The sequence below is a fragment of the Grus americana genome, chromosome 16 (genome assembly GCF_028858705.1).
Source record: "Grus americana isolate bGruAme1 chromosome 16, bGruAme1.mat, whole genome shotgun sequence".
NCBI classification, from domain to species: Eukaryota; Metazoa; Chordata; class Aves; order Gruiformes; family Gruidae; genus Grus; species Grus americana.
Window position 1 is genome coordinate 16366136 of NC_072867.1, and position 23490 is coordinate 16389625.

General features: G+C 45.6%; 3 protein-coding genes across 11 annotated transcripts in view; 1 reads left to right on the forward strand and 2 right to left on the reverse strand.

Moving 5' to 3' along the window:
• GIT2 (GIT ArfGAP 2) overlaps window positions 1-3828 on the reverse strand; it is a 32831-nt gene extending 29003 nt beyond the window's left edge. For all 6 annotated transcript variants that reach the window (XM_054844887.1, XM_054844885.1, XM_054844889.1 and 3 more), the window contains exon 1: window positions 3642-3828. In XM_054844887.1, the coding sequence (XP_054700862.1) occupies window positions 3642-3693 (52 nt within the window). In that variant the 5' untranslated portion in view covers window positions 3694-3828. The remainder of the gene's footprint in view (window positions 1-3641) is intronic.
• A 67-nt stretch (window positions 3829-3895) lies between these two features.
• Window positions 3896-19268, forward strand: ANKRD13A (ankyrin repeat domain 13A). Of its 4 annotated transcripts, none has more exons than XM_054844890.1 (16): window positions 3896-4337; window positions 4904-4982; window positions 7335-7467; window positions 7600-7724; window positions 8172-8217; window positions 8906-9049; window positions 9496-9691; window positions 10776-10842; window positions 12249-12330; window positions 13067-13125; window positions 14029-14165; window positions 14543-14700; window positions 15185-15298; window positions 16065-16216; window positions 16454-16518; window positions 17312-19268. In XM_054844890.1, exons 1-16 carry the CDS (start codon window positions 4261-4263, stop codon window positions 17508-17510), a joined length of 1833 nt encoding a protein of 610 aa, XP_054700865.1. In that variant the 5' UTR covers window positions 3896-4260; the 3' UTR covers window positions 17511-19268. The 4 variants fall into 4 exon arrangements, with proteins under 4 accessions (XP_054700865.1, XP_054700867.1, XP_054700866.1 ...); XM_054844892.1 differs by lacking the exon at window positions 3896-4337 and adding an exon at window positions 4387-4496 and having other exon boundaries at window positions 4875-4982; XM_054844891.1 differs by lacking the exon at window positions 3896-4337 and adding an exon at window positions 4389-4496 and having other exon boundaries at window positions 4827-4982.
• A 1296-nt stretch (window positions 19269-20564) lies between these two features.
• C16H12orf76 (chromosome 16 C12orf76 homolog) lies at window positions 20565-22546 on the reverse strand. Its single transcript, XM_054844897.1, has 2 exons — window positions 22402-22546; window positions 20565-22244 (listed from the first exon to the last, which is right to left on the reverse strand). Exons 1-2 carry the CDS (start codon window positions 22493-22495, stop codon window positions 22159-22161), a joined length of 180 nt encoding a protein of 59 aa, XP_054700872.1. The 5' UTR covers window positions 22496-22546; the 3' UTR covers window positions 20565-22158.
• Between the last annotated feature and the right edge of the window lie 944 nt (window positions 22547-23490).

Here is a 23490-nt window from a genome sequence, read left to right on the forward strand (position 1 = left end):
CGTTCAGATCTAGCGCATCCCAGGAGAAAGAAAAAGGAATTCAAGATCTCTTCTATTTCGGAAAATTCTTAATTTCAAATCCAGAGGTGAGTTTGAGGCTAAATAAAGCGAGTACAACACAAGCCAGGTATCTGATGAGAGATCTTCTGCATCCTGTCAGAATACATCTAAGCAATTGTGCATCATAAAAAAGTCCTCTCTGACCCATGCAATAAATTTACTGAATCCCTGAAACATGAGATCTGATCATAGTTGTGGTTTTTAAGCAGAGCTGATGTTGTGTGTGTGCTGAAGGCAATGTAGGCAAACCTGTTCAAACCACGGGCCATGAGGGATGGGAGCATCTATTCACAGATGATAACTATCAGAGCCCAGAGCCAAATTAAAGCATATGTTTTAGGAAAAAAACCCTAACCTAATTTAAAAAAACAAATTAATAACAAGCACACAACCTCCTTATTAAATCATTCCATTATTTTAACAACTTTCACTTCTAAGTAGTAAAAAAATAACAATGAAAAGACATGCATTAGCGCTAACCTAACAACCCAAGACTGGAGGCAGCCTTCCAGATTAATGAGTCTAGTCCCTTTTCATTACAGACAACCTTATCACACGCTCATTCATAAACTAATAGGATTCTTCTGAAAGCCATTAGGTTTCTTCTTTCAATCACTAGTTACAGGCTGCTTGTGAACCTCACTGTTTTGACTAACAGTCACCATCAGGGTTTTTCTTTACACCCATCTCAATATCTAACCTAAATGGCTCAAAACAATGTCTATTTAGCCATGATAAAGTAAGTTGCTGTTTATTTGGTCATTTCGTAGCAGAAATGGGGCTTTCAAATTCTTCTGAAGAAAAAAAGCTGAGGCCTTGCATAGAATTTCAGCTTGTACACTCAAATCACACTGATGAAAGAGACCACGTTTATGTAGAATCTGTCAAAAACTGGCACCACTGAAATGTGGATGGTGTGCTGCAAAAAAAGATGACAATTAAAAAAAAAAAGGCGACAGATTTGCAAGGGAACCGAGAAGTTCTGCACAGTGGGCCAAGAGAACGCTGTTTGCTCCTACTAATTGTTGGGGAGGACAGAGGGAGGACGGACAGCAGCCCGGGCCCCAGTTTAGAAGCATAAATGATATGCAACAGAGTGGATTCAACAGCTGGCATCATGGAGAGTGAACTGATCAAAAAGCAACGGGAAGTTAAGCACTGCAACCTGTCTTCTGAGTCACGCTGGTTTAACTGAAGGAGCTTTTTTAATAGTACCATTTACTTGTTCTCAAGTAACAGGTGGGGATGGGAAAGGGAGAAGGAACACAGTGTTAGATAGTCTGAAAATACAGAGAGTGAGCTGTCAGGTTACGAGCAAATTGGTATTTCAGGTTTAAATTTCATTAAATTGTATGTGCTGGAATTTGTTTGAATCATTTTTTTAAGAGAGATCCAATTATGGACACAATCAAAATACGCTTAAGCTGATACCAAAATCATCTTAAGGGGAGAAACCAGGGGAGAAACTAGAAAGATAGGTCAAATCTGTTTTCAGGAACATGGCAGAGTGATTCAAAACAGGAAGTGTGTGATGAAGACAAGCCTGAACCGTGAGTTTGAAAAGTGAACTCCTGCCTGAGAATAGGAAGTGTACCAGAAAAGTACACACAAAATCACCTCATGTAAAAGAAAACTATTCACACTCCACGTAGAAACAAAGTGTTTATCGATGAAGTTCAAGGGGCAGGTACTAATTATGGCAGCAGTCAAGCATCCTGCACTTGCTACACCTGGTGTGGGTGGAAAGGCTGCAGTCCCCAGGTCTCCTGACACAGCTGCACACCCAGCAGCTCCCAAACACCCTCTGGCAAATTATCTCTGGCTTAAGTAAAAGAGGGGTTTTTTATTTAAGAAAGGATTAAACTAAGATTTCTTTATATCTATGGATAAGCCAGCAGACTTCTTCACCAAGATCAAGTAAATATCTGACAATGCTATAATGTCACAACACAACAAAATAAAAGGCCGGCTTACAGGATGACCCTCATAGTGATTGTGATACACTGCATAGTCCTGACGAGCTTAACAAATACAAACACAGTAACACAACTTTATCTCAGAGTCATAACACTACTGACGTTTAAAAGCATAGATATGCTACCCTGAAGGAGATAGGGACAACTGCCCGCAGAAGATATGCAAGCTCTATTTATTGTGAAAACAAAATTACATGAAGATAAAAGTAAATGCCTGGGAGTTAATTTGAGATTTTTATTATTTTATGTTTTTTAAACAGAAGTCCCATTTTACAAAAGTTATCCCTTTTCCCACATCCTATCTGCTGGCCATTCAAATGTTACCTATGTTACAGTGTTCTGATTCATTTCAGTACATACATAATTACATTGGAGAAACCAGCACAGAACACAAACAACAAAAGCTACATAACTTGGAGGAGTAAAAACAGCAGAGAGACATAGTTGCTGAAAAAAAAAAAAAAAAGTAATCTGGACAGTTTTCAATATAAGAACAGTAAAACTATGGATGATCAGAAAAGGAGATACAACCGACTTTCTAAAACCAAGATTTGTTTCAATAAGCTCCCAAACTTATCTGCAGTGTAAGACAGACAACGTGCATGTCAGCACAGAACATGTGTTGCTTGCTGAACATTTCCAACCCCAGTCTATCAGGCACTTCAGAACACCCTTTCCTTAGCAGCCTGGGATACCTATGCTCGACCCAGGCCGTGGGGCACGCTGTGCACCTGACAAGTCTCAATGTTACTTCCCCTGGACCCTCACAATAAGGGATGTTCTCCAAAGCCAGCCCTGCTCTCCCCTTCCCAAGTCCCCCAAAACGGCCACTGTCCCTCTCGGTGACACATTTCCAACCTACACCCTCCTCCCACCTCTTAGCTCCGTGACGGGAAGACTCCTTTAGGTAAGCCTTCCTCCCTTCCCAGCCGAGGACTTCCAGATTCACTTATAACCAGACGCGGTCGTTGTCCACGGGCCGTTCCCCAAGGTCTGGCCCCCAAGAGGGCAGAGCGGGGGGAGACCGGCGGTAACAGCCGGGCTACCAGGGCGACCTGTCCGCTTTACCGCTGAGGTGACGGCAAACTGGAGAGAGGGCTGGGCGCACCACCGCTCCGTATGAGAACGGCTCCTTCAGAAAAGGGCCGATACAGGACAAAACCGCTGAAAACGGGTCCAAACCCGGCAAAACCGACTCCGCGCCGACGGGGTGGGGAGTGGGGGCCGCTACGAGGCGGTGACACCCCCGGAACGGCGCCGGGAAGGTGCTGGCCAGCGCGGGGATCGCCACCTTCCCCCGGGACGCTGCGCCGCGTTTCCCCCCGCGCCGGGTGTCGGGGCCGCTCCCGGGGGCGACCCACTGACAGGAGGCCCCCCCCGCTCCCCGCCACGCAGGGGGGCCCGGCCCGGCGGCCGCGGGCATTGCGGACCCGGCGGAGCCCCGGCGCTTCCCGCCCCACGCTGCCCCTCACGGCCGCCACCTGCCCGCGCCCCCTCAGCGCCTGAGGCGGGGGAAGAGCCGCTGCCCGGTCTGAGGAGAGGGGGATGGGCTCGCCCGGCCGCTGCGGTGCCTTCGCCGCGCCTCCTGCCGCCGCCGGTGCCTACCCTGGGCGCTGCAGTCGGCGCAGACCTCGCTGCTTCTCAGGCGCTTCGACATGGTGCGCGGCGGCGGGACCGGGCGCTTCCTGCCGCGCTAACGGGTCCCCGCCGCCAGCCCCCACCAGGCGGCCGAGATGAGGCGGCAGCGCGCATGCGCACGATAGCGCCGCCCGCTCCGCCGCCGGCGCTATTCACCAAACTCTGTGCGCCAGCGCCGGGCTGCGTTTCGCTGGAGAATGAGGGGTGGTGCGAGGCAGCCCTGGGCCGCCATGTTCGTTCCTGGCGAAAGGGCAGTAGCAAGCCTGGGCGAGGCTCTGGCCACGGCGCTGTCGGCCACGTTTGTCCCTGGCAGACGCCCGCCGGCAGGCTGTGCTCCTCTTCTGCGGGAGAGCACAGAGACCTGCCGGCTGTAGCTGCACCAGCCTACTCCTGTCCCGTCACGACTGGGGCAGAGGGGGAACTGGGAGAAACGAGGTTTCGGAAGCCTGGCCCCGCAGGCTGGCGGAAGCTGCTCTCCCGCTAGCCTTGCCCTCATCCACCATGGTGGCGGCAGGGCGGGCGAAACCAACGCTCGGTGGAGGCAGAGGGGGGGGAGCAGCCAGCCCTGAACGCCGCGTCCGGCCCAATGCCGCGCTGCCGCCCCCCCGCGCGGAGAGCGATGGGGCAGCTTACGGGCGGGACGCTCCATCTGCCTGCCTGCAGGTGTGGGGGAGTAGAGTGGGCGGGGAACAGCAACTTCCTCTTTCCGTGGGCTCGCCGGTAGCGGCAGGCTGAGGGGAACCGGGGGGGAGCTTCTCCCGCCCTGTGGTCCGTCCCGGCCGCTGCCCTGGACAGACAGGAAGGAGGGACGCGGGGGCGGGGGTGAGGCGGCGGGGGCGTGGGGCTGGAGGGAGGCCGGGAGACCCTCAGGGGTGGGAGGCTGGGGGGGGCTGTCCCGAGGAGCAAGGGCCCCCCCGGGAGTGCGGGGCTGTGGGGGCACCAGGAGCAGGGGGCCCTCAGAAGTGTGGGCCAGGGGGGTGCCCAGGACCCCTAGGAATGGGATTTTGTGTGGGGCACCCCTTGGAGTGAAGGGTTCGCAGGGGGTTGTGGCCTAGTGCGGCCCCCCCCCCTTGCCTGGGGCAGGTGGGTGCCAGGAGAGAGGAGAAGCTTAAGGGGTCAGGGCGTGAGTAATCTGGGGTCTCCAAAACACAGAGAGGGGGGACCGGTGAGGGTAGGCCCCCTGCTTCCCCGGCTCTGCAGGTGTGTGGCATGATGAGTTCCCCTGGCAGGGCCAGCAGCGCGTTTCCCCTGCACGTCCTGGTCTGGAATAATGACTACAGGCGGCTGGACGAGGAGCTGCAGGACAAGGTAACCGGGACAGCCGGGCAACTGGGGGGCTGGTGGGGGGCTAGTGGCCCCAAAAGAGCTTGTGCCGTGGTACGGGGCTTGGTGCCTCCTGCTTACCGCCTTTCTGGGGAGAAATAACCTTAATGGCGCTGTCAGGTCTGCGTGCTGGGCTTGTGGGATTGCTGCGCTTCTTTACCTATTTATTTGTGGTTGCGGGGGTGATGTAAGGAAGCATAGGAATATACTTTTTGTTACATAAGATATTAAATGTTGACTTCTTATCTGTAAAACTGTGCTCAGAGCATTTGAGTGCGGGTTGCAGAATTGCTCTTTAGAAAGTATTAGGAGTCATTGAAACAGGTGAGGAAGAGCGGATACGATGGACGTTAATTTTTTTTCTGTGCCAGAAAAGCAATAAATACCGCTTACCTTAATGGGAAGTCAACATGCAGCAAAGGTGACTGCTGCTGCCGAAGATTAAACCAGCCTCTAGCTTGCTGAGGACCAGCAGTTCTTACAGCTTCGTTGCAGTCCAAGACTGTGGGGGCAGCATTTTTATACTGGCTGGAATGTTTTCAGCATCTCTGGTAAAAAAAAAAAAATGGATCATTGTTTCGTGCTGTAGAGTAGAAAAATACAAAGCTGTTCCCTCTCTGGGACAGCTAAGCAAGAAATGGTAATGACGTCAGGAAATGGTCTGAAAAGCTGCAGCAGAGCTGGAGCAGCAAACATCCGTCTTGCTGAGATGCTGTGTAAAAGCTCTAACATCCACTAGTGTGGAGTAGAGTTTGCAGAAGCAGAGCATATTAATTACATTATACCTGACACCACAAGTATATGAGCCAAAGATCAGCTGTGTCACCTCCTGACTAGTGACGATCATCTGCAATTCTAACGGTACACCACAATTTACTAATGCTTGCTTAGAGCATGCTCCTGTCCTATTTTTAGGAGAATCTTTGGAATGCAGTTACTCTTTATCTAATTCATGTGATCTTATTCCTTAACAAAATCTTTAACCTTACTGGCACGTTGCTTCTGTGTATTTATTTCTATTTCAATAATGTTCTCGTCTGTGAAAGTTTGTAATTAAATAAGGATCGCTCTGCTTCTTGTTAGTCTGAGACTGCAGTTCAAACCTGTGAAGTGCTGCTTCCTACCTGAAATGCTTTATACTGTAAGGATATGAGCAACGTGTTAAGATGGAATATTTGTCTCTTACTTCCTTTATCTGCCTTTAAATAACTACTTTTTTTTTTTAAAGTATTCCAAAGATATATTTCCTCTTGCTTCCTTGGGATAAGCTTCTTGCTGTCGGAGGGTTGCGTGAGGGAATCAAAAGACACTTGCCTGCTGCACTTGGTATGGCAGAGGATGGGTAGAATGTGTGGTTACCAGTTAAAAGCAGCAAAGACAATTGGGAGGGATGCCTTAGAGTCCTTTACCTGTCAGTGCAGTAAGCATTGGAGCTGTAGGACGTGGGGAAGCAAATTAATTAGTATTCCACCACAGAAGCGAAAAGAGAATGCCTTAAAATGAAGCTTTCCCAAATCTGTGTGTGATCTTTCCAACTTAATGCTGTCAGATAACCATGTTAACTTGCATAATAACTTTCCTTTCTTATTCTGCTATTGACTTTCCCCTTTTCCTTTAGTTATAGATGCTCTTCTGTTTCAAATCTCTAAGCTAATAGTGAAAAATAAGTAAGGTATGAGTATGTTGTGCTTGCATGTTTTGGATATTTATGCCTGCGTAGTTTTTTTTTCTTTTTTTTAGTGACTTGTACAAAATGCACTCACTCTTCATTGTGCTGTGTGTGTCAGTCGAATGGATGCTTTGTTAAATACCATTTGCTTCTATACTTTGAACAAGTGCTATACAAAATTGGTGTTGTACGCCCTGTTACTTCTTTTTTTTTTTTTCCTTCCCCCCACATTGTGTTGTATAATGTTAAACCCTCTATTGGTCTCTCAGGCTGTTCACTGTCCATGGTGCAATGCACGCAGACTAGAACTGTCTTCTCCTGAAAGAGAGCCCTTCTGAAGGGAGACAGAAGGGGAAATAATTACAGAAAAAGAAATGAGAAGCATCAACAAGAACTCAGTCATGTCTTACAGTGATACCGTGTCGGTTTTACAGGCCCTGTTCTGCTTCTCTTTTCATTCCAGTGGGGCAGTAAGGCTGCACTGTATGGGGTGCTTGAAAACTGAGTCGGCTGTGCCCCACAGACCATTACGTGGGAATACCTAGGGAATGTTGACTCCTGGATTACTACTGACAAGCTTTGTTTATATAAACTCTTCTCAGCGTGCTCTGATTAGTTGCATTTGACAGGACAGCTTCAGCATTATTTGTCTCTCGGATACTCAACAGGATGTTGATCAACGTGATCCACGAGGCCGGACCTTGTTGCACCTTGCCGTTTCCTTGGGTTATATAGAATCTGCCAAAGTCCTCCTTCAACACAAGGCGGACGTAACGAAAGAGAATGCACAGGGATGGACAGGTAAAGATAACCTGGAAAACAGAAGTCGTGTTAATACTTCTCAGTTGCAGATGTTGTATTTTGACTGCTTTTACATTGTGTATTTTGCTCAGAAAGCAAACTGAAACTAGCTTGTGTCTGGATTTCTTTCAGTTTTACATGAGGCTGTCAGTACAGGAGATCCAGAGATGGTACAAATGATTCTGCAGCATCGGGACTACCAGCAGACCTCTATGACACTTGGAGGAGTTCCGGAATTACTCCAAAAGATTAATGAGGTAGTTGTTTAGTTTAAACCTCTTACTCCAGACTGCAATTCTCATTCAAATAGTTCAGTTATGTAAACTGAAATCAGATGGGCAATTGTGTTCCTCATTTCAACTTGTGTATTCCGTGGTGTTGTGGAAGATGGAGACTTTTTCATTGACTTTGCTTTGAAATTCTTAGTCATGAACTCCAGCATTGGAGGCTGAATCTTGAAGGTATTACTGCTTCTATAGTAAAATAAGGAAGAATAGGTTGTCAGAAAGCAGCAGTGGTAGGCCACTGTCTTGTATGTTTGTTAGTTTCAATTTCATTTTTTTAATGTTCATTTATCGTGTCTCCAGTTCTGTTCTTCTGTTGTTGTTGTTGTTTTCCTTTATCTAAAATGTTCGTGAGAAATGTACTGCGTGCTAGATTAAAACTATTTCATGAAGCATTCATAAGGTATTTTCTTTTTCCAGACTCCTGACTTTTATGTGGAAATGAAATGGGAGTTCACTAGCTGGGGTAAGAATTCAGATCATTGTTACCTCTTCTGAACTGTAGACAAAGGGACTGGCTTATCTACAAATGTCACAAAAGACATGCAGAGAAGTTTCTGCTCCCCAGAATACTTACCTCTTCACCTGTCAAAATACCCTCTTATATTTTTGTTGCACAATTATTCTTTGTTTCCTGTTTATTTGGTTTGTTTGATGGGGTTTTTTTGTTTGTTTTTCAACACAAAGTTTGAGTTTAGCCATTGTTAGAATTGCTGAAGACTCTTCTTGGGGTTTTGTTTACCTCTCTCTGGCTATTGATGACTAAGGCAGTGATACATCTCTCACATACAGATGCATAGGCTACTTGGGAAGTACCTGCTTTTCTTTTAAAGGAATGGATGCTAGGCCCCACAGTTGGCTGAATTTTCCAAACAGCCATTAGGCTGCTAGGAGATGGGTTTTGTGTCATTTCACATCTTTTAGTCTGAACTCTAATGTCTTCTTCCTTTTCGTGTTCATCTTTAAATTAAAGTTGGTGGATTTTGTCCCTAAGCTGATTGTTCGTAAAGCTAAAGAGGATCGGTATCTCACCTCCTCTGGAATAACAATCAGCAATCCTGTATCAGGGATATAGCTTCTGCTTGAGTTCAGACTTCCTGTGCCCTTTGTCTCCTGAATATTTTTATTGACATTTTTCTCATTTTCTTTTGCAGTCCCACTGGTTTCTAGAGTTTGTCCAAGTGATGTCTGCCGCATCTGGAAAAGTGGTGCCAAGCTGCGTGTTGATATCACTTTGCTGGGCTTTGAAAATATGAGCTGGGAGAGAGGAAGGCGTAGTTTAATTTTCAAGGGAGAAGGTAAATATTTTAGCATATCTGCACCACTCATCACCAAATACTACATAAGCCGCTATGAGAAATCTCCGTTTCACACAAAAAGATCTGTTGAGGCTGAGTACTGACTTTTGTAGAAGTTTTATACGTATATTCTGCGAGTGTCTCTCGGAGATACTCTTTTGTGTTTTAATGTAATGACTTAATGTCATTTCTTTGAGTAAATCTGAGGTCAAAATTTGGTAATAGGGCTAAAATTTTACTTCAGTCTTTTACTTAGTTTTCCCCTTTCTGTTCTCCTGCCCCTAAATAAAAAATAATCTTAGATACAGCTCCAAATTTGATCTCAGCTGAGTCCAAAATACAGTGAATTAGCAAACACCCTGATTCGATATACAGTATATTCTCAGTTTTTATTTCTGGAATACCATTGCTAAGTTTTTTAGATTGAGATGTACCGTTTCCAACAGATACCGGAGGTTGGGCAGAGCTAATTGAGATAAATCATGATGATAAGTTTGTTACAACGGAGCGTTTTGAGATTTCCCAGCACATGAAACGTTTGACACTGGGATCTATGACACCAAAAAGAAAAGATGTGGAAAGGCGCCTTACGTCTCCAATTATTAATACGTGCCTTGATACAAAAAATATTGCTTTTGAAAGGTAAGATACAAAGTTTCTCATAACAAATAAACACTTCAAGATTATGGATGGTTATACTTGCAATAAAGCTTTAAAGGCAAATTCTCAAAAGCCCTGGTAATAAAAACTTCTAAGGCTAGATCTGAAATTGCTTTAAACTTTACATACCATTAGGTAAAGAAATTTGGCTTGGTCAGCTCGCCACTATTGCTTGGCAAGAAGTTTCCAGTTGAAAGAACTGATTTGCAGAAAGCAAGCTTCCAGTTTATCATATTGGTGAGATCAGTGTCAATGTCTCATTACAAGTTTGCATTTCACCCCAATCCATACGGATAGTGCTGAAACTATGGGCAAGAACTGGCATCTCATAGCTAAATCAGTCAAATTCACATTGATACTTTAAATAAAAATACGTGTATAGCGTGTCTTTCCACAGACACACATTTGTCTTCTGTGTTTATCCAGGTGTCTGTCAGCTTAGCTCAAACAATCTTTTTCATGAAGCTCCTTTTGGAGCACTGTGTGATGCAGTAAACCTCCCCCATGATCGTACAAAACAAGTGTTTTCAAAGTGAGATGTATAATTCCAGCATCTTTCTCCTGAATGCTTGATACCCTGTCAAAGCTGCCCAGAATTGGTCCCTGTGATGTTCACTGAGCCTTAGTAACTGCCACATCTACACATCCAGAAACTAAGATTTCTTAGACAGAAGTATTCCTGCTATCCAATTCCCCAAATTGCAGTGACAGGTTACTTTTGAAATTAAACTGTGCGTTAAAAGCTGCTGTGCCCAGGCTGTCCAACAAAATAATTCAGTAAGTTTTTAGGTTGTCCTCCTCTGAGGCTCAGGTATCCACGTCTCAACCTGAAATCTCTGCCTGAGCCTTTGCACTTTGGCTGCAGGCTGAATAAGAACAGTGAGGGCATGACTTCCTCAGCCGCTTGTGAGATGCGTGTGTGAGGACAGATTGACCTGTGCTTTTGTCTGGGGTTAATAATCAAATGACCTATCAAATGCTGTTTACAATCAATTTTAGAAAAATGGGCTGGGGATTGTGTAGAAATGCAACTGTACAGACACTTGTGGTGTTCACTTTTTGTCAGAACCACATCTGGATTCTGGGTGTGGAGGACAGAAAAAGCGGAAGGTGTAAATGGCTATGAAGCAAAGGTAAAGTCCGTTCCATTCTATTAAGAGATCTTATAGCTAACTGAAATGTGATTGTGTTTTGCCTTTATTTCCTGAATATTTCAGGCTTTAAACTTCCCATTGAGAGCTTTATTGTGTTGCCAGCAGAACTGGGCAGGAGCGAGGAACCTCAAGGCTGCCAAGCTTGAGGGAGGGATGGTGCCGTAACATCAGCAGGGGCTTTAGGGGAGAGGGAGGATCAAAGCATTTCAGGAGAAGAGGGGCAAAAGATTCAACATAACTGCTAGAGCTCCCTTCCAAAACCTGAAATTTAACTCATTCTTGAGTGTTGTCATTCTTCCACATTGGTGAAGTGCCTTGAGCACTCTGGTGACAGTATTGCAAGGAAATAACAGCCTCCTACTGCTGTGGGTTGCATCCTGAATTCAAGTAATAAAAGCCTGCTGGTAAATCAAAGACCTTGACCATGGTCATGAGTCATGCAGTTGCTTAGATTTGTTCCATGTGACACTGATTTTTGTCTTCCATTTCACTTCAGTGAAATATTTTTGAAGATGGCTTTACAGCCTTTTACTGGTTTAGGAATGTAAGTTAAGAATCACAAGAATTAACTTCCCTGATTCATAAGTCTTTGTTTACTCCAGCTTTTGGAATTTGTGCAATAAACTACGTTTTGTAATTTCATTTAACGAAAGAATAAATACTGAATAGCTTTCTACGTTTACATGAAGGTTTTTCTCGTAAGACTGGAGGATTATTCTGTTGGGCATTGGGGTTCATTAGTGTTCCTGCAGAATTAAACCCCCACTACATTTCATTTGGAAGGCCTTATGAGTGACCTCTGTTTAGAAATAGCATTATCTCACTTTCCTTCCCTGTTCTCCTTAAAATCTCTGCCCATGTAGGAATTCTTTCCAGCAAGCTTGGAAATGCTTGCCTAGTTTTGAGGTTGGTTTAGTTAGTTACAAAAGTGTATTTCGAAGTGGGTAAATCTGCTTTCCAGGACCTTGGTTGAAAGGCTGACTTCTGTTGCCATCAAAGTCGATGGCCAAACTCCTTTGCCGTTCTTTGGGCACAGGATGTCTGTGAGATTCATGCTCTCTGCAGATACTGTGGTGTATGATTTGCAGGATTTCTTATTTTATCAACTTGCCCAGCAGGTGGCATGTAGTTTCAGCCTTACCATAGCTCTGTCAAGAATATATTATGTGGAATTTCCATTATACCCAAGCGAATAGAAAAATGAAAGTGCAACATTTCCTGTTGATCACCAGTATGTTAAAGATGAAGATTTTTGTCAATGAGAGGCAGATCTGTGCTGCTTTATTCTGTCTTTAGATTTTCTGTATGTGGCGTTTTACTAGAGAACTCTCCTTTTTAACCTGTGATGCTTCTTGGGTTTTGTCCTTGTACTTTTTTTTTTAAAGGTATACATTGCAAACAATGTGAATGTGGTCACAAAAATCCGAACGGAACATTTAACAGAAGAGGAGAAGAAAAGATACAAAGGTAGTTTTCCTATACGATAACTGGAAATAAGTAGAACCTTTTGGCACTCTGATACCTTCTCTGTGTGACTGCAGAAGAACTGGGCAGATAGACAAGGGAAATACTTTTCTTGCTGACTTTGCCCTGCTTTACTTTCACATGTTGTGTGTCTGAGGTAGCTCATTACCTGATTCCTAACCTACAAGTGAACCAGTATTTATCCTAGCTGTATTTAGAGGAAAGAAGAGCTCTTCAAAACTGTTTATTGCAAGTTTTAAAAGGCTGCACTTTTCTGTGCTTTTTCCTGCTCTGGAATGTATCCATGCCTTTCCTTTGCTTTGGCCATGATCACAAGATTCATGTGGGCTTTGTTTGCTTGGACTTTTTATTTTGTTTTGATCCACTAATTTCTTCTAGTAATTAAACTAAAGGGTGACCAGCCAGTAACCTCGTTTGGCATCGCTGCCCTTCATTGACCAACCTGGGGACCCAGGAGGAGAGGCACTGTGACTAATGAAGCTGTATGCTAATGATAGAAACCACTGAAAATCTTTCCCGCTATTCTGGGTATTGTACCTGCTTTATACTGTCAGCTGTAGGTCCTAGGCTTGTGTGGTAAAACCTGCAGGATGTGCGAACTGCTTACTTCACTTTGTGTTAGAAGCGTTGATTGTCAGCACAGTGTGTACATAAATTTTACTGCTAATTAATAGTAATAGATTTTTTTTGTTTGTTTTTTCTCTCCTGTTATCTGAAGCTGACAGAAACCCCCTGGAATCATTTCTGGGTACAGTGGAGCATGAGTATGGTGCTCAGGTGAGTGTCTTTGACGTCAAAACAGATCGCTGCAACGCAGAGATCTGTGCCGATAGGAATTCTAGGTGTTTGGAATCACCTCTTGTTTCCTTAGTTTGGCTGCAGTTTTGATTATGAGGCTTAAATTTTCCCTGAGGATGTTTTTGTTTGTTTTAAGCCCTCAAATGTTCTGTATGAATAGCAGGTACCTCCTGAACACACTTATGAAAAAGGCATAGAATCTGTTAGTACAGCAAGAACTGGGATGCGAGCAGTGACAGTAAATCTGAGCAAGCACAGATCTTAGCAGCAACCCACCAGTAATCTGGGAAGACGTGTCCACAGACCTGCAGGAGCCTCAGGCGGGAGACAGTGCCAGCATGGTGATCATCAGACAAAGATACAATGAGAGGGCGAAGTGACTCGGGGGAAAGCCATATATTGTCTGCCGTTCTGAAATGGGTTGATAATGATTTCGATGTGGCTTTAGGAACTCCCTTGCGCCTGTACGTACTTAAGTAGATAATAGATTTGCGAACTGCTGGCTCTGTATCAGGATGGCATTGCAGATCTTTTGTGGATCTAGAGATTTTTCTTTAGAATACCCCATCAAAGTTTGGCCTTTAATAAAGGATTTGGAGCCTAGGAGTGCTGTAGCTGGTGTGTGCATCGCTGGTCGGTTTCTAGCTTTTAACTATTTAAGTAGAATTTCCTATCTCTACAATGCTTGGAGGTTTTTAACCTCAACAGAAAGCAGTCTAAACATGTGTACATTTATTTATATCTATGTGTCACTGGTGTCTAAAATAGAGAACAAGTTACTTCACAAGAGGTAAATTAAAAGATTCTTGTGATTGCCACTGTCTATTTGTTTCATATTTTTGTGGGTTTGTGGTTTGTTTTTTTTTCTCTCTTTCCTTATAGAGTACGACCAAGACAACAGAGTATGCCACAAGTAACAATCCTACTGCTATCACTCTGGAGGAGTACTTTGACCCAGAATTTGATTTGAAAGGTAGAGATATAGGAAGACCGAAAGAAGTCACCATTCGAACGCAGAAGTGAGAAATAAAATTTTTAACTATTTCTAGTTTGTCTCTTCCTAATTGTCTAATCTCTGGAAACGATTCTTACAAATACCCAGTGTGGTTTTCCCCCAGCTTTCAAAATTGATCAGAAGAGAGATCTTGAAGTATTCAGCTATCGTCTAATTCTTCTTCCACTAAGTTAGAGAAAATAGCTGGAGTAGTGCTGTAACTTGTTAGTAACCTCCTGTGCTTTGCCTTTAGTCTGACCTGGAATGTGATTCGGTTTCTCAGAGCAGTAACTGTGCTAACTCTTTGAAATGTATGGAGTGGGTGACAGTGCTGTGTATTTAGCTTTACATCTGTTCCTAAACTGTAAACTTGAGATGCTTTTATGCAACTTTCTCTTTAAGATTTAAAGCAACCTTGTGGATGAGTGAAGAGTTTCCCTTGTCTCTTATGGAACAAGTCACACCAATCATTGATCTGATGGCCAGAACTAGTGCGCATTTTGCCAGGCTTAGGGATTTCATCACTCTGGAGTTTCCACCAGGATTTCCTGTCAAAATTGGTAATATTTAGCAATTTTGATTGTAGCATCTTCTTCATTTCCATTCATTCTATTGGTTTTGCAGCATATATTTACGAAAAACATGTTAGTTTTTTACTAGTCGTCTCATTGCTATCTGGAACTGAGAACCCAGATGTACGTAGTCTTGTACATCTGTGTTAATTGAATCCAAATTCTGAATGACCAGTAGAGAAGTTTTACTTTAAAGACACTATCATTTCAGTAAGAATGAGCTGTTGCTACCCCTTTCCTCTTAGCTTGGAGGCCTTAGATTTGGCAAATCTTGTTATAAAATAAGAGATTTAGAGAGAGAGAATGACTAAGGGTAACTTCTCCGTGAAGTGAGTTACTATACACTTTGTCATTACTGGATGCTGCTTGTGGAATATATTCAATAAACATATAGGGATTTGATGTGTCTGTAGGTGTGGAAGTGAATGAAAGCGTTCTCTTTTTGACTGAAATTTTGTACTCTTTCTTACAGAAATTCCCCTATTTCATGTGCTGAATGCTCGAATTACATTTGAAAATGTCAATGGCTGCAGGACGGCTGACAAAACATCGTCACAAATGGTTGGAGGTGCACAGTGTGATTCAGGTAAAGAGTGGAAAGATGCGGTGATTCTATCTTTTTACATTTCTGTCAGTGGAATGCACGGAAGAGAGAGATGGGTTAACTGCAGAGAATGAACCATTCACAGGCGAGAGGAAGCTGCAATGCATTGGATAGTGTTCCAGGCATTGCAGCTGCTCTGGAGTGTGTGATACTGCTCATACTGACCCATTCCGCCCCTTCCGTGCTTGCCAGACTGACTAAACTGAGCTCCAGCAAACTTTCCCAAGTATTTTGAGGTCTAAATTCTGGTGCAAGCTATTGCTGTGGGAAGCGGAATACAAAATTGCTGTTAAGCGACAGCTAAATCTGCATGCTCTTTCAGAGAAGAGTGGATTACCTTTGAGTAGGACGCTGATGACGGCATATATCCAGTGATACTCTATCCTAGGAGCTGTTGCAGACCCGCTCATTAGGAGTAACCTCAGAAGAGTCATCGCAGTATTTATCTTTTGCAACTTCTGTTTTTTTCCCCCATCTGGTTTTGTCCGAGTTCAGCCACCTTAGCGCTCTGCTGCACACTGGTTTTATTTGTATGACTTGCTGGCATCTTGAAGAAAGACTCTGCATTCTGTCTTACTGCTGTGCTTGTTTGCCACAGAAGTCTTTCAAAGCCTATTGGTATATTTAGCCAGGTGGTTTATCTGAATTTTTGGAGTTAATCATGCATAAACATTCATCAGAATTTTTTAAGTCATAACTTGTAAAAACTATACTATGCCATGTTTGTAACTATATTTGGCTTCTGTAGGTGCTAATTTTGAGGTTGACCAGTCAGTGTTTGAGATCCCCAAATCTTACCACATCCAAGATGATGGCAGGAATATACACGTGCAGGATGAAGATAATGAGATCATGCAGTTTGCTATTCAGCAGAGTTTGTTGGAATCCGGTGGAAATAAAGTAAGTGTGCTGTAATCCGTGCAGTGCAGATCTGACCATTTTGCAAGGACTCTGCAGCAATAGCTACATCTCTGAATTAAACCAGTGTAGGACCTATTTTTTTTAAGAACATCAGAAGGAAAACCATAGTAATGTATTCTGAAGAAGGAATAAGAGTGATTTAAGAGTTACCGTTCGGTGAGTTGCACTGCAGATCTGTTAACTGCTGTGGAATTGTCTGTCTTTCCCCATTTCTAGGAAGCGGGGATGCAGTCCAATGGAGCAGTTGCATATTCACAGGACTTCAATATACAGTATCAGAGGTAACTAACTTTTTTTCACATCAAGCCATGCAGTGACAGAGCAAAAATGCTTCCAACAGTAGCATGAAACCATTTTGTAATTTTTTGTGTCTGTAGGTAGCAGGATGCACAGAACTCAAGGTCTCTTTTCTTGTGCTTCTTTAAACTTATACTTTTCCAAGAAGCAAGGGCTCTAAACTGGGTCTTTCTGGCTTATATAGTATAGCTCTTTAGCTCAGCTATGGGACCGGTCTGCATACATAACGATTCTTTACCCAACAAATAAACACAGTCCTTCTGTTCTGCTCTTAAAACTGTGAATTTGGTCGCTCTGGGTTGAATGTTTGTTTATTACATGCTGCACTCTTCAGGGTAGCTCTTCTTTCTTTTCAGAATCATTATGTGATCCTTAAAAATTTAGCAACATGTATTTAATGGACCCTTGAGAATATGCTCTGGTATCTGTGGGGTCTTCCTGCAGTTAAGTGCAAAGAAATCTCTGTGCACACAAGGAACTGCATCCTCGTGGTTCTTTTGTACGTGGTTTTAAAGTAGGTGAGAATGCTTTGCGAAGCCCATTGAAAATTTAACTGTTGGCATGTATGAAAGATTCCAAGGAACCTTCAAAGAACAGGTTTAACGTTGGGAATTTCGTGGATGTTAGAACAACTGCTCTCTTATGCTGAAAACTGCTTTCTGCCCTCTGGGGAGAGATTTTCAGGTTTGCAGTTAGAAAACAGTTGCTGGGAAGGGTCATTGCAGGAAGTGTGAAGTAGGCTCTGTCTCTCTTCTTGAAGTTCTTTCTCTCCTTCAGGGCACTGCAGGAGAGCTATCTAACAAGCTCAGGTAACTCACACTGCAGCACCCCCAGTGAACCTTCCAGTTTTGAAAAAGACTTACAGCTTGCCATGGAGTTGTCTGTCCGGGAGCAGGAGGAACGGGAGAAGCAACGTCGTGAAGAGGAAGATGCAGAGCTTCAGCAAGTTTTACAGCTTTCGCTTGTGGAAAAATAACTCCCTTAGCGACCTCCTGAAATAAGGATGACCAAATCTGCATCAAGCTGAAGGCTTTCAGAGCTATTAGTCTGAAGACCGCTCCTGGATTGCCTAAGTAAACATTTCACCTGCCTTCTAAGTTGGCATCATCAGCTACAAAAAGCTGATTTATTTTTGTTTGATGGAGTTTCGGGTCATGGGACTCTGCATTTGGCTCCCCAACCATGCAGTCTTAGCTTTGAAGGAAGAGTTTTTATCTAAACGTATTTATTGAAGAGCAGATGGAAATTTTGCTAGGCATCAGGATACAGGATTGCAGTAAAGCTTGAAAACCTGATTTATGAGGAGTTCAGGAGGGGAAACTTCATTACTTACCAAAGAAATATACATCTGCTTAGTCATTTCTGAATAATTCAAAGCCATTGTCTGTTTCTTCCAGTTGTTACGTGGAAGAGTATCTTTATGCATATACACACATATGGTAGTTCTTCATGCTGACAGTGTACCCTGCAGACAGATGTTTTCTGTTAGTTTTGTTTATATGTGATTATCTTTTCTCTAGTTATTGAGATTTTATCATGTGCTCCTGCTTAAGAGGGATAATTTTATACTTGAACAGCTAATCCAAGCTCAAGATTAAACTAGTGCTTTCTGAAAAAGGACAAAACAAGTAGCCAGTAAAATTTTAGATCCTAAAATGGGACCATCTGTCTAGTAAAGTAGTGGTTTCTGCAGTGATTCAAAACCAGCTAGTTCCTGTCGTCAGAGGGCAGCAAGAAAATAAGCGATAGATACAGGTGCTTCTTTGCGATCACTTGGGGTGTGTGTATGAGTGCATGCCTGTGTGTGGGTGCTAAATTCAAACAGAAAAAAATTCAGGTGAAATTTTAATGTATACTTATTGGAAGATAAGTTTTAATTCTGTCATCTGAAAGGGAAACGTGTGTTGCTTTTTAAAATTCAAATGCTCATCCTTCATGTGAATACATATATTTTTTTATCTGAATATTTTTATTGATTTTAAAACAAGCCGATATGACTACACTCATAACAATGGTATTGTAACAGTTCACAAGTATGTTTTAACCAGCTTTCCTCAGGTCTTTCGTCATACGATGTATTTGTAGCTATTTTATCTGCACTTCTGTCAGTGTTTACAGTACTTACACTGTGACTCTCAAGTGCGCTCCACAAGTACACAACGTACATCCACAGGAAAGCCTTATCGTAGTTAAACGTGAGCAATATTCCTCTGTTCTGGCTGGCAGAAGTGTGAAGAACCCATGGTACATATGGTCTGATCTTGCTACCTAATCCTGCACTTGTTCCTTGGGCAAAACAGGGCGGTTCCGTGTGACCAGCTATTAACCAATATAAAATCACTATTAAATGGACTTCATCATAACCAGTGAGGTGGTTGGTAACGTGGAACCCTATTTTAAACCAATAATCCATTGTTTCACATAGCAAATGATTAAATTTCCTTCAGTGTACACTAGAACTGGTATAACTGCACCATTTCTGTTTAATGATACAGCTTGCATCCCTAAATCGCTTCTGTGGTGTTTGCAGGAACGTTGACTGTCTTGCACAGTAGCAGCGGTCTGTGTTGGAATCGCATCTTTCTTTGACAAGGGGATTACTGTGACTTTCACAGTTGCAAAAAAAAAAAAAAGGGAATAAGCCTTGCATTGAGCTCTTGACAAAGTTGTGAGGTAGGAGATGAAACTGTGTTCTTTTCCTCCAGTGGCAATAAAGAGTGCTGTTGCCTTTACAAAACCATCTGTCTGATGCTGCTTGTTTTCTATAAAGCATTTCAAAGGTTGCAAGGGGGGAATATCTCTTTTCAAGCTGGCTTGTTCTCTGGTTTTTATAGTATAAACTAAAGAATAGCGAGCAGTTTCACTTCAAGTTTTGTTATGCTCCTGCTTCTTAGACTGGGACTGTAAGGAAAAAAAAAAAAAAAAAAAGTGTGTGTGGGGTGGTGGTTTTTGGGTTTTTTTTGCTTTCTGTGCCATTTGCATCATTCCATCTAAACTAGAAGGCTCTGCTTCCCTGAATCAGGTGCTGTTCTTCTTAAACCCCAGCTCACATCTTACGCTACGTGGGTAACAAGTGACGTGTGATCCTCTGTGTGTGCTGGAGGGAAAAACAAAGATACCCAGACTGTTACACCTCACACACCAGTATTTTTTTCCAACAGGGTAACTGGAGTCTTTTAACCATTATCTGCCTTTTTGTAGCAATTTTATACATTGATATCATCTGTGAAACTAATGTTGCCTTTAAAGGTAGCTCTGGTTTAGTCTGAGACACATAATCCCTGGCAACATTTTTCTGACCTTTTCAATGTCATTTCAGTGCTCTTGATTAGTTTCCATATGTACCTTTTGAGGCAGGAGAGCAGCGGAGGGTTGCGTACTATCTTTAATGTTAATGCTGTATAAAAGCTGAGTCCAACTGCTCTTTCCAAGGGAGCTTGAGGCTTGTGCAGGAAAACAGCAGCTCAGAGTTACAAATACCTGCAGTTTGTTCTAGAATTACAACTGGCTTTAAATGGTGCTGTTTCAAAGTTCTTAGTCCAGACTGACACCATTTCCAGAGCGTTGGTGCTGTGTGCCTGTCTGTTCCTGGAAGTGAGACCAAGCATGCGCTGCTTTATGTTTTTTGGACTGTGGTTTCAAGTAGGTAAGCTACATGCAACAATAACTTGTGATGCACTTAATCTGGAAATCCTTCTTGCAGGGCTTTGGCTGACTTTTGATGCAAAATAATCAGTCTTCAGAACTGAGCTAACCAAACTTTGCCTGTTAACAGCTGCTGGTAACTGCACTACACTTGCAGGATGAGCTTTCATTTCCAGTTTATCATTACCAGTTCCTTGCTAATAAACACCCATGCAAGCAGGGGCTTCCCCCAGCTGTTCTATCGCACTGCTGTCCTGCCCCTCTTCCCTTGCACTGAAAAGGGGGCAAGAACATCGGGTGGGAAACAGGACTGCCTCCTCCCTTGGTACAGCTATAAGGAGTTAACAGCAAACAGAACAGCCATGAATAAATAAAGAGTCCTGGGTTGTTTACTTAGCTTTTTATTTGTACAGAGAGACATAGCAGGGAGTGGAGGACGAATGCAAACAAGAATGCTGCTTTGGGAACACTGAGCTGGAGCTGCACATCCACCCCCCCCCAGACAGCACACAGCTACGGGCCAACATTTACACCTGGTGAAGGACCAAGAAAGATCAGCGATACAGGACTTAGATCAAAAAAGAAAAGGATCAGAAAGCAACAGAGCAGTGTTACCTTGCTTCCTCACTCAGGTTTCACTTAGATTAATAACTAAATCTGTTCTAGGCCAGTCTCCTACTGTCATTTTACTAACAGAGCAGCAAAGAAAATACCCCATTACAATGAGAATGGTCTGCATTCTTTAAAACAAAGCAAACAGAAAACATGTCAGATATAGCACAAGGTTTTAGAGAACAGGTCAACACAATTGTTCCGGAAGTTAAGTTTTAAAACATGAAATAAATTACTAGCCAAAACACCCCTATGTTAAATACTAGAGTAATACTTAGTAAGCAAAATCCAGTTACTACTCATAGCAGTGCAAAACAAAATAGCAGCATTCATATGCAACTGTGATTTCAGTGTAAACACTTGAACTTATTACTGAAAACGCAAGGAACAGGTCTGTCCAAAGTTAAACACAAGGTACTTCCAGAGAGCCTGAGCCCAGCAGCCTCAAGCACCTGCCTGGCTTGCAGACTTCTGGAGGCTCCTACTTCCAGTAGGACAGTGACCTGCACCTGCGAGGAGGTGAGCGCTCAGCACAAGCTGGAAACCCTTGTCCGCACCCCAGTTTGTAACAGATTCAGCATGGCTGGTTTGGTGCGAGGCTGCTTGCGGGTGTTAGTTAAGAGTTAAAGCAAATAACACCAGGAAGGGCAAGCCTGTCACCGGGGTCTGCTCACGCATCAGTATTTCTGCTCAGAGCAAGCGTGTACCAGACCCGCGCAGCCAAAGCTGCAGTCAGTTGCTGAGCTTTTGCCTTCGGACTATTTTTGAAGGCTGCGCTACAAACCCTCAAGACTCAGCATTCAAGCAAGGAACTGAATTAATCAGAAAGCAAAACTAGATGTGGTGTAGTTGAGTGCATGGGCTGCTGGGTGGACAGCGATGTCAGTAGTCTGGCCGTGTTCTCGTGCTGAGCCAGGATGGTTCCCTGGCACCGATCAGAACAGGCGGCGTGGCCGGTCACGCTCCCCGCAGCCTCCCAAGGCTCCAGGTGCACACACGCACCAGGGATGCTCTGACGCGCATCACGTCACATCAGCCTCGCTGAACCGCTGCATTTTGGGAGGAAGGTGCGTTGCTACAGACCCTGCTCGAACCCCACCAGGTTTGCTGCAGAAGCGCTCCCGGGAGGTCCAGGAGTCAGTTTGCCAAGAAGTGGGGTGTAATTTCCAGCACGCAGCCGTACTGCTGTTACAAGCGACATCACGATCGAGCCACGCGATGCTGCGTGGGCAAAGAGCCGTGCACAGGAGCATCGGGACATCCCCCGTCGCTGGCAGGAGAGGTGGCCGGACAGTGGGGTGCCAGGCGGGCAAACCAGGCGGGACCAGCACCGCTTCCCCATGGTGGGTCTGCCAGGTCCCGCTCCGCTACCGGCGCCGGACGGGCTTGTAGACGCAGATGGCCATGAGGATGATGGTGAGCAGCAGGGCGCTGAGGATGCTGCCCAGCAGCACTGCGGGAGAACGACAGGTTAAGATTTGAATGCACCCTCCCAAAGCATCCCCCAAAATTAGCTTTAAAAGAAAATTAAAACATAAATAACGAAAAACCAAGCAGAAAGGTGCCCGAGCGCTGCCGTACGTGTAACGGCCCCTTGCGCCGCTCCTTACCCAGGTTCTGCTTCTGCAGCACGGCGTAGGGCCGGCTGCGCTCCGCAGGGCCCGGGGCCAGCAGCGCCAGCACCCAGCCCCGCACCGCCGCCATCGCCGCTCGCCAACCCGGGCCCGCCGCCGCCAGCGGCCTTTGTGCGCCCGGCCCGGCCCTTCCCCTTCCTGCCGCCCCGCCCCGCCCCGGGCACGGCCCGCCCCGGCCTTCCGGGAGCCCCGCGGGGCCGGCCCGGGCTGCGCTCTGACCGACGGGTCGGGGGGCGGGGGGACCCGGGTGTCCGCCCCGGGGGGTCCCTGCACCCGTGTGCCCCCCCCCCAGCCCCGTGTGTGCCCCGTGTGCCCCCCCCAGCCCCCTGTGCCCCCCCAAAGCCCTGTGTGCATCCCTCAGCCCCCTGCCCCCCCAGCTCCGTGTGCCCCCCCAGCCTCCTGTGTCCCCCCAGCCCCGTGTGTCCCCCCGAAGTCCCATGTGCATCCCCCAGCTCCATGTGTCCCCCCCAGCCCCGTGTCCCCCCCCAGCCTCCTGTGCCCCCCCAAAGCCCTGTGTGCATCCCTCAGCCCCCTGCCCCCCCCCAGCTCCGTGTGCCCCCCCCAGCCTCCTGTGTCCCCCAGCCCCGTGTGCCCCCCCCCAGCCCCGTGTGTGCCCCGTGTGCCCCCCCAGCCCCCTGTGCCCCCCCAAAGCCCTGTGTGCATCCCTCAGCCCCCTGCCCCCCCAGCTCCGTGTGCCCCCCCAGCCTCCTGTGTCCCCCCAGCCCCGTGTGTCCCCCCGAAGTCCCATGTGCATCCCCCAGCTCCATGTGTCCCCCCCAGCCCCGTGTCCCCCCCCCCCCTCCTGTGCCCCCCCAAAGCCCTGTGTGCATCCCTCAGCCCCCTGCCCCCCCCAGCTCCGTGTGCCCCCCCCAGCCTCCTGTGTCCCCCAGCCCCGTGTGCCCCCCCCCCAGCCCCGTGTGTGCCCCGTGTGCCCCCCCCAGCCCCCTGTGCCCCCCCAAAGCCCTGTGTGCATCCCTCAGCCCCCTGCCCCCCCCAGCTCCGTGTGCCCCCCCCAGCCCCCTGTGTCCCCCCAGCCCCGTGTGTCCCCCCCCAGCCCTGTGTGTC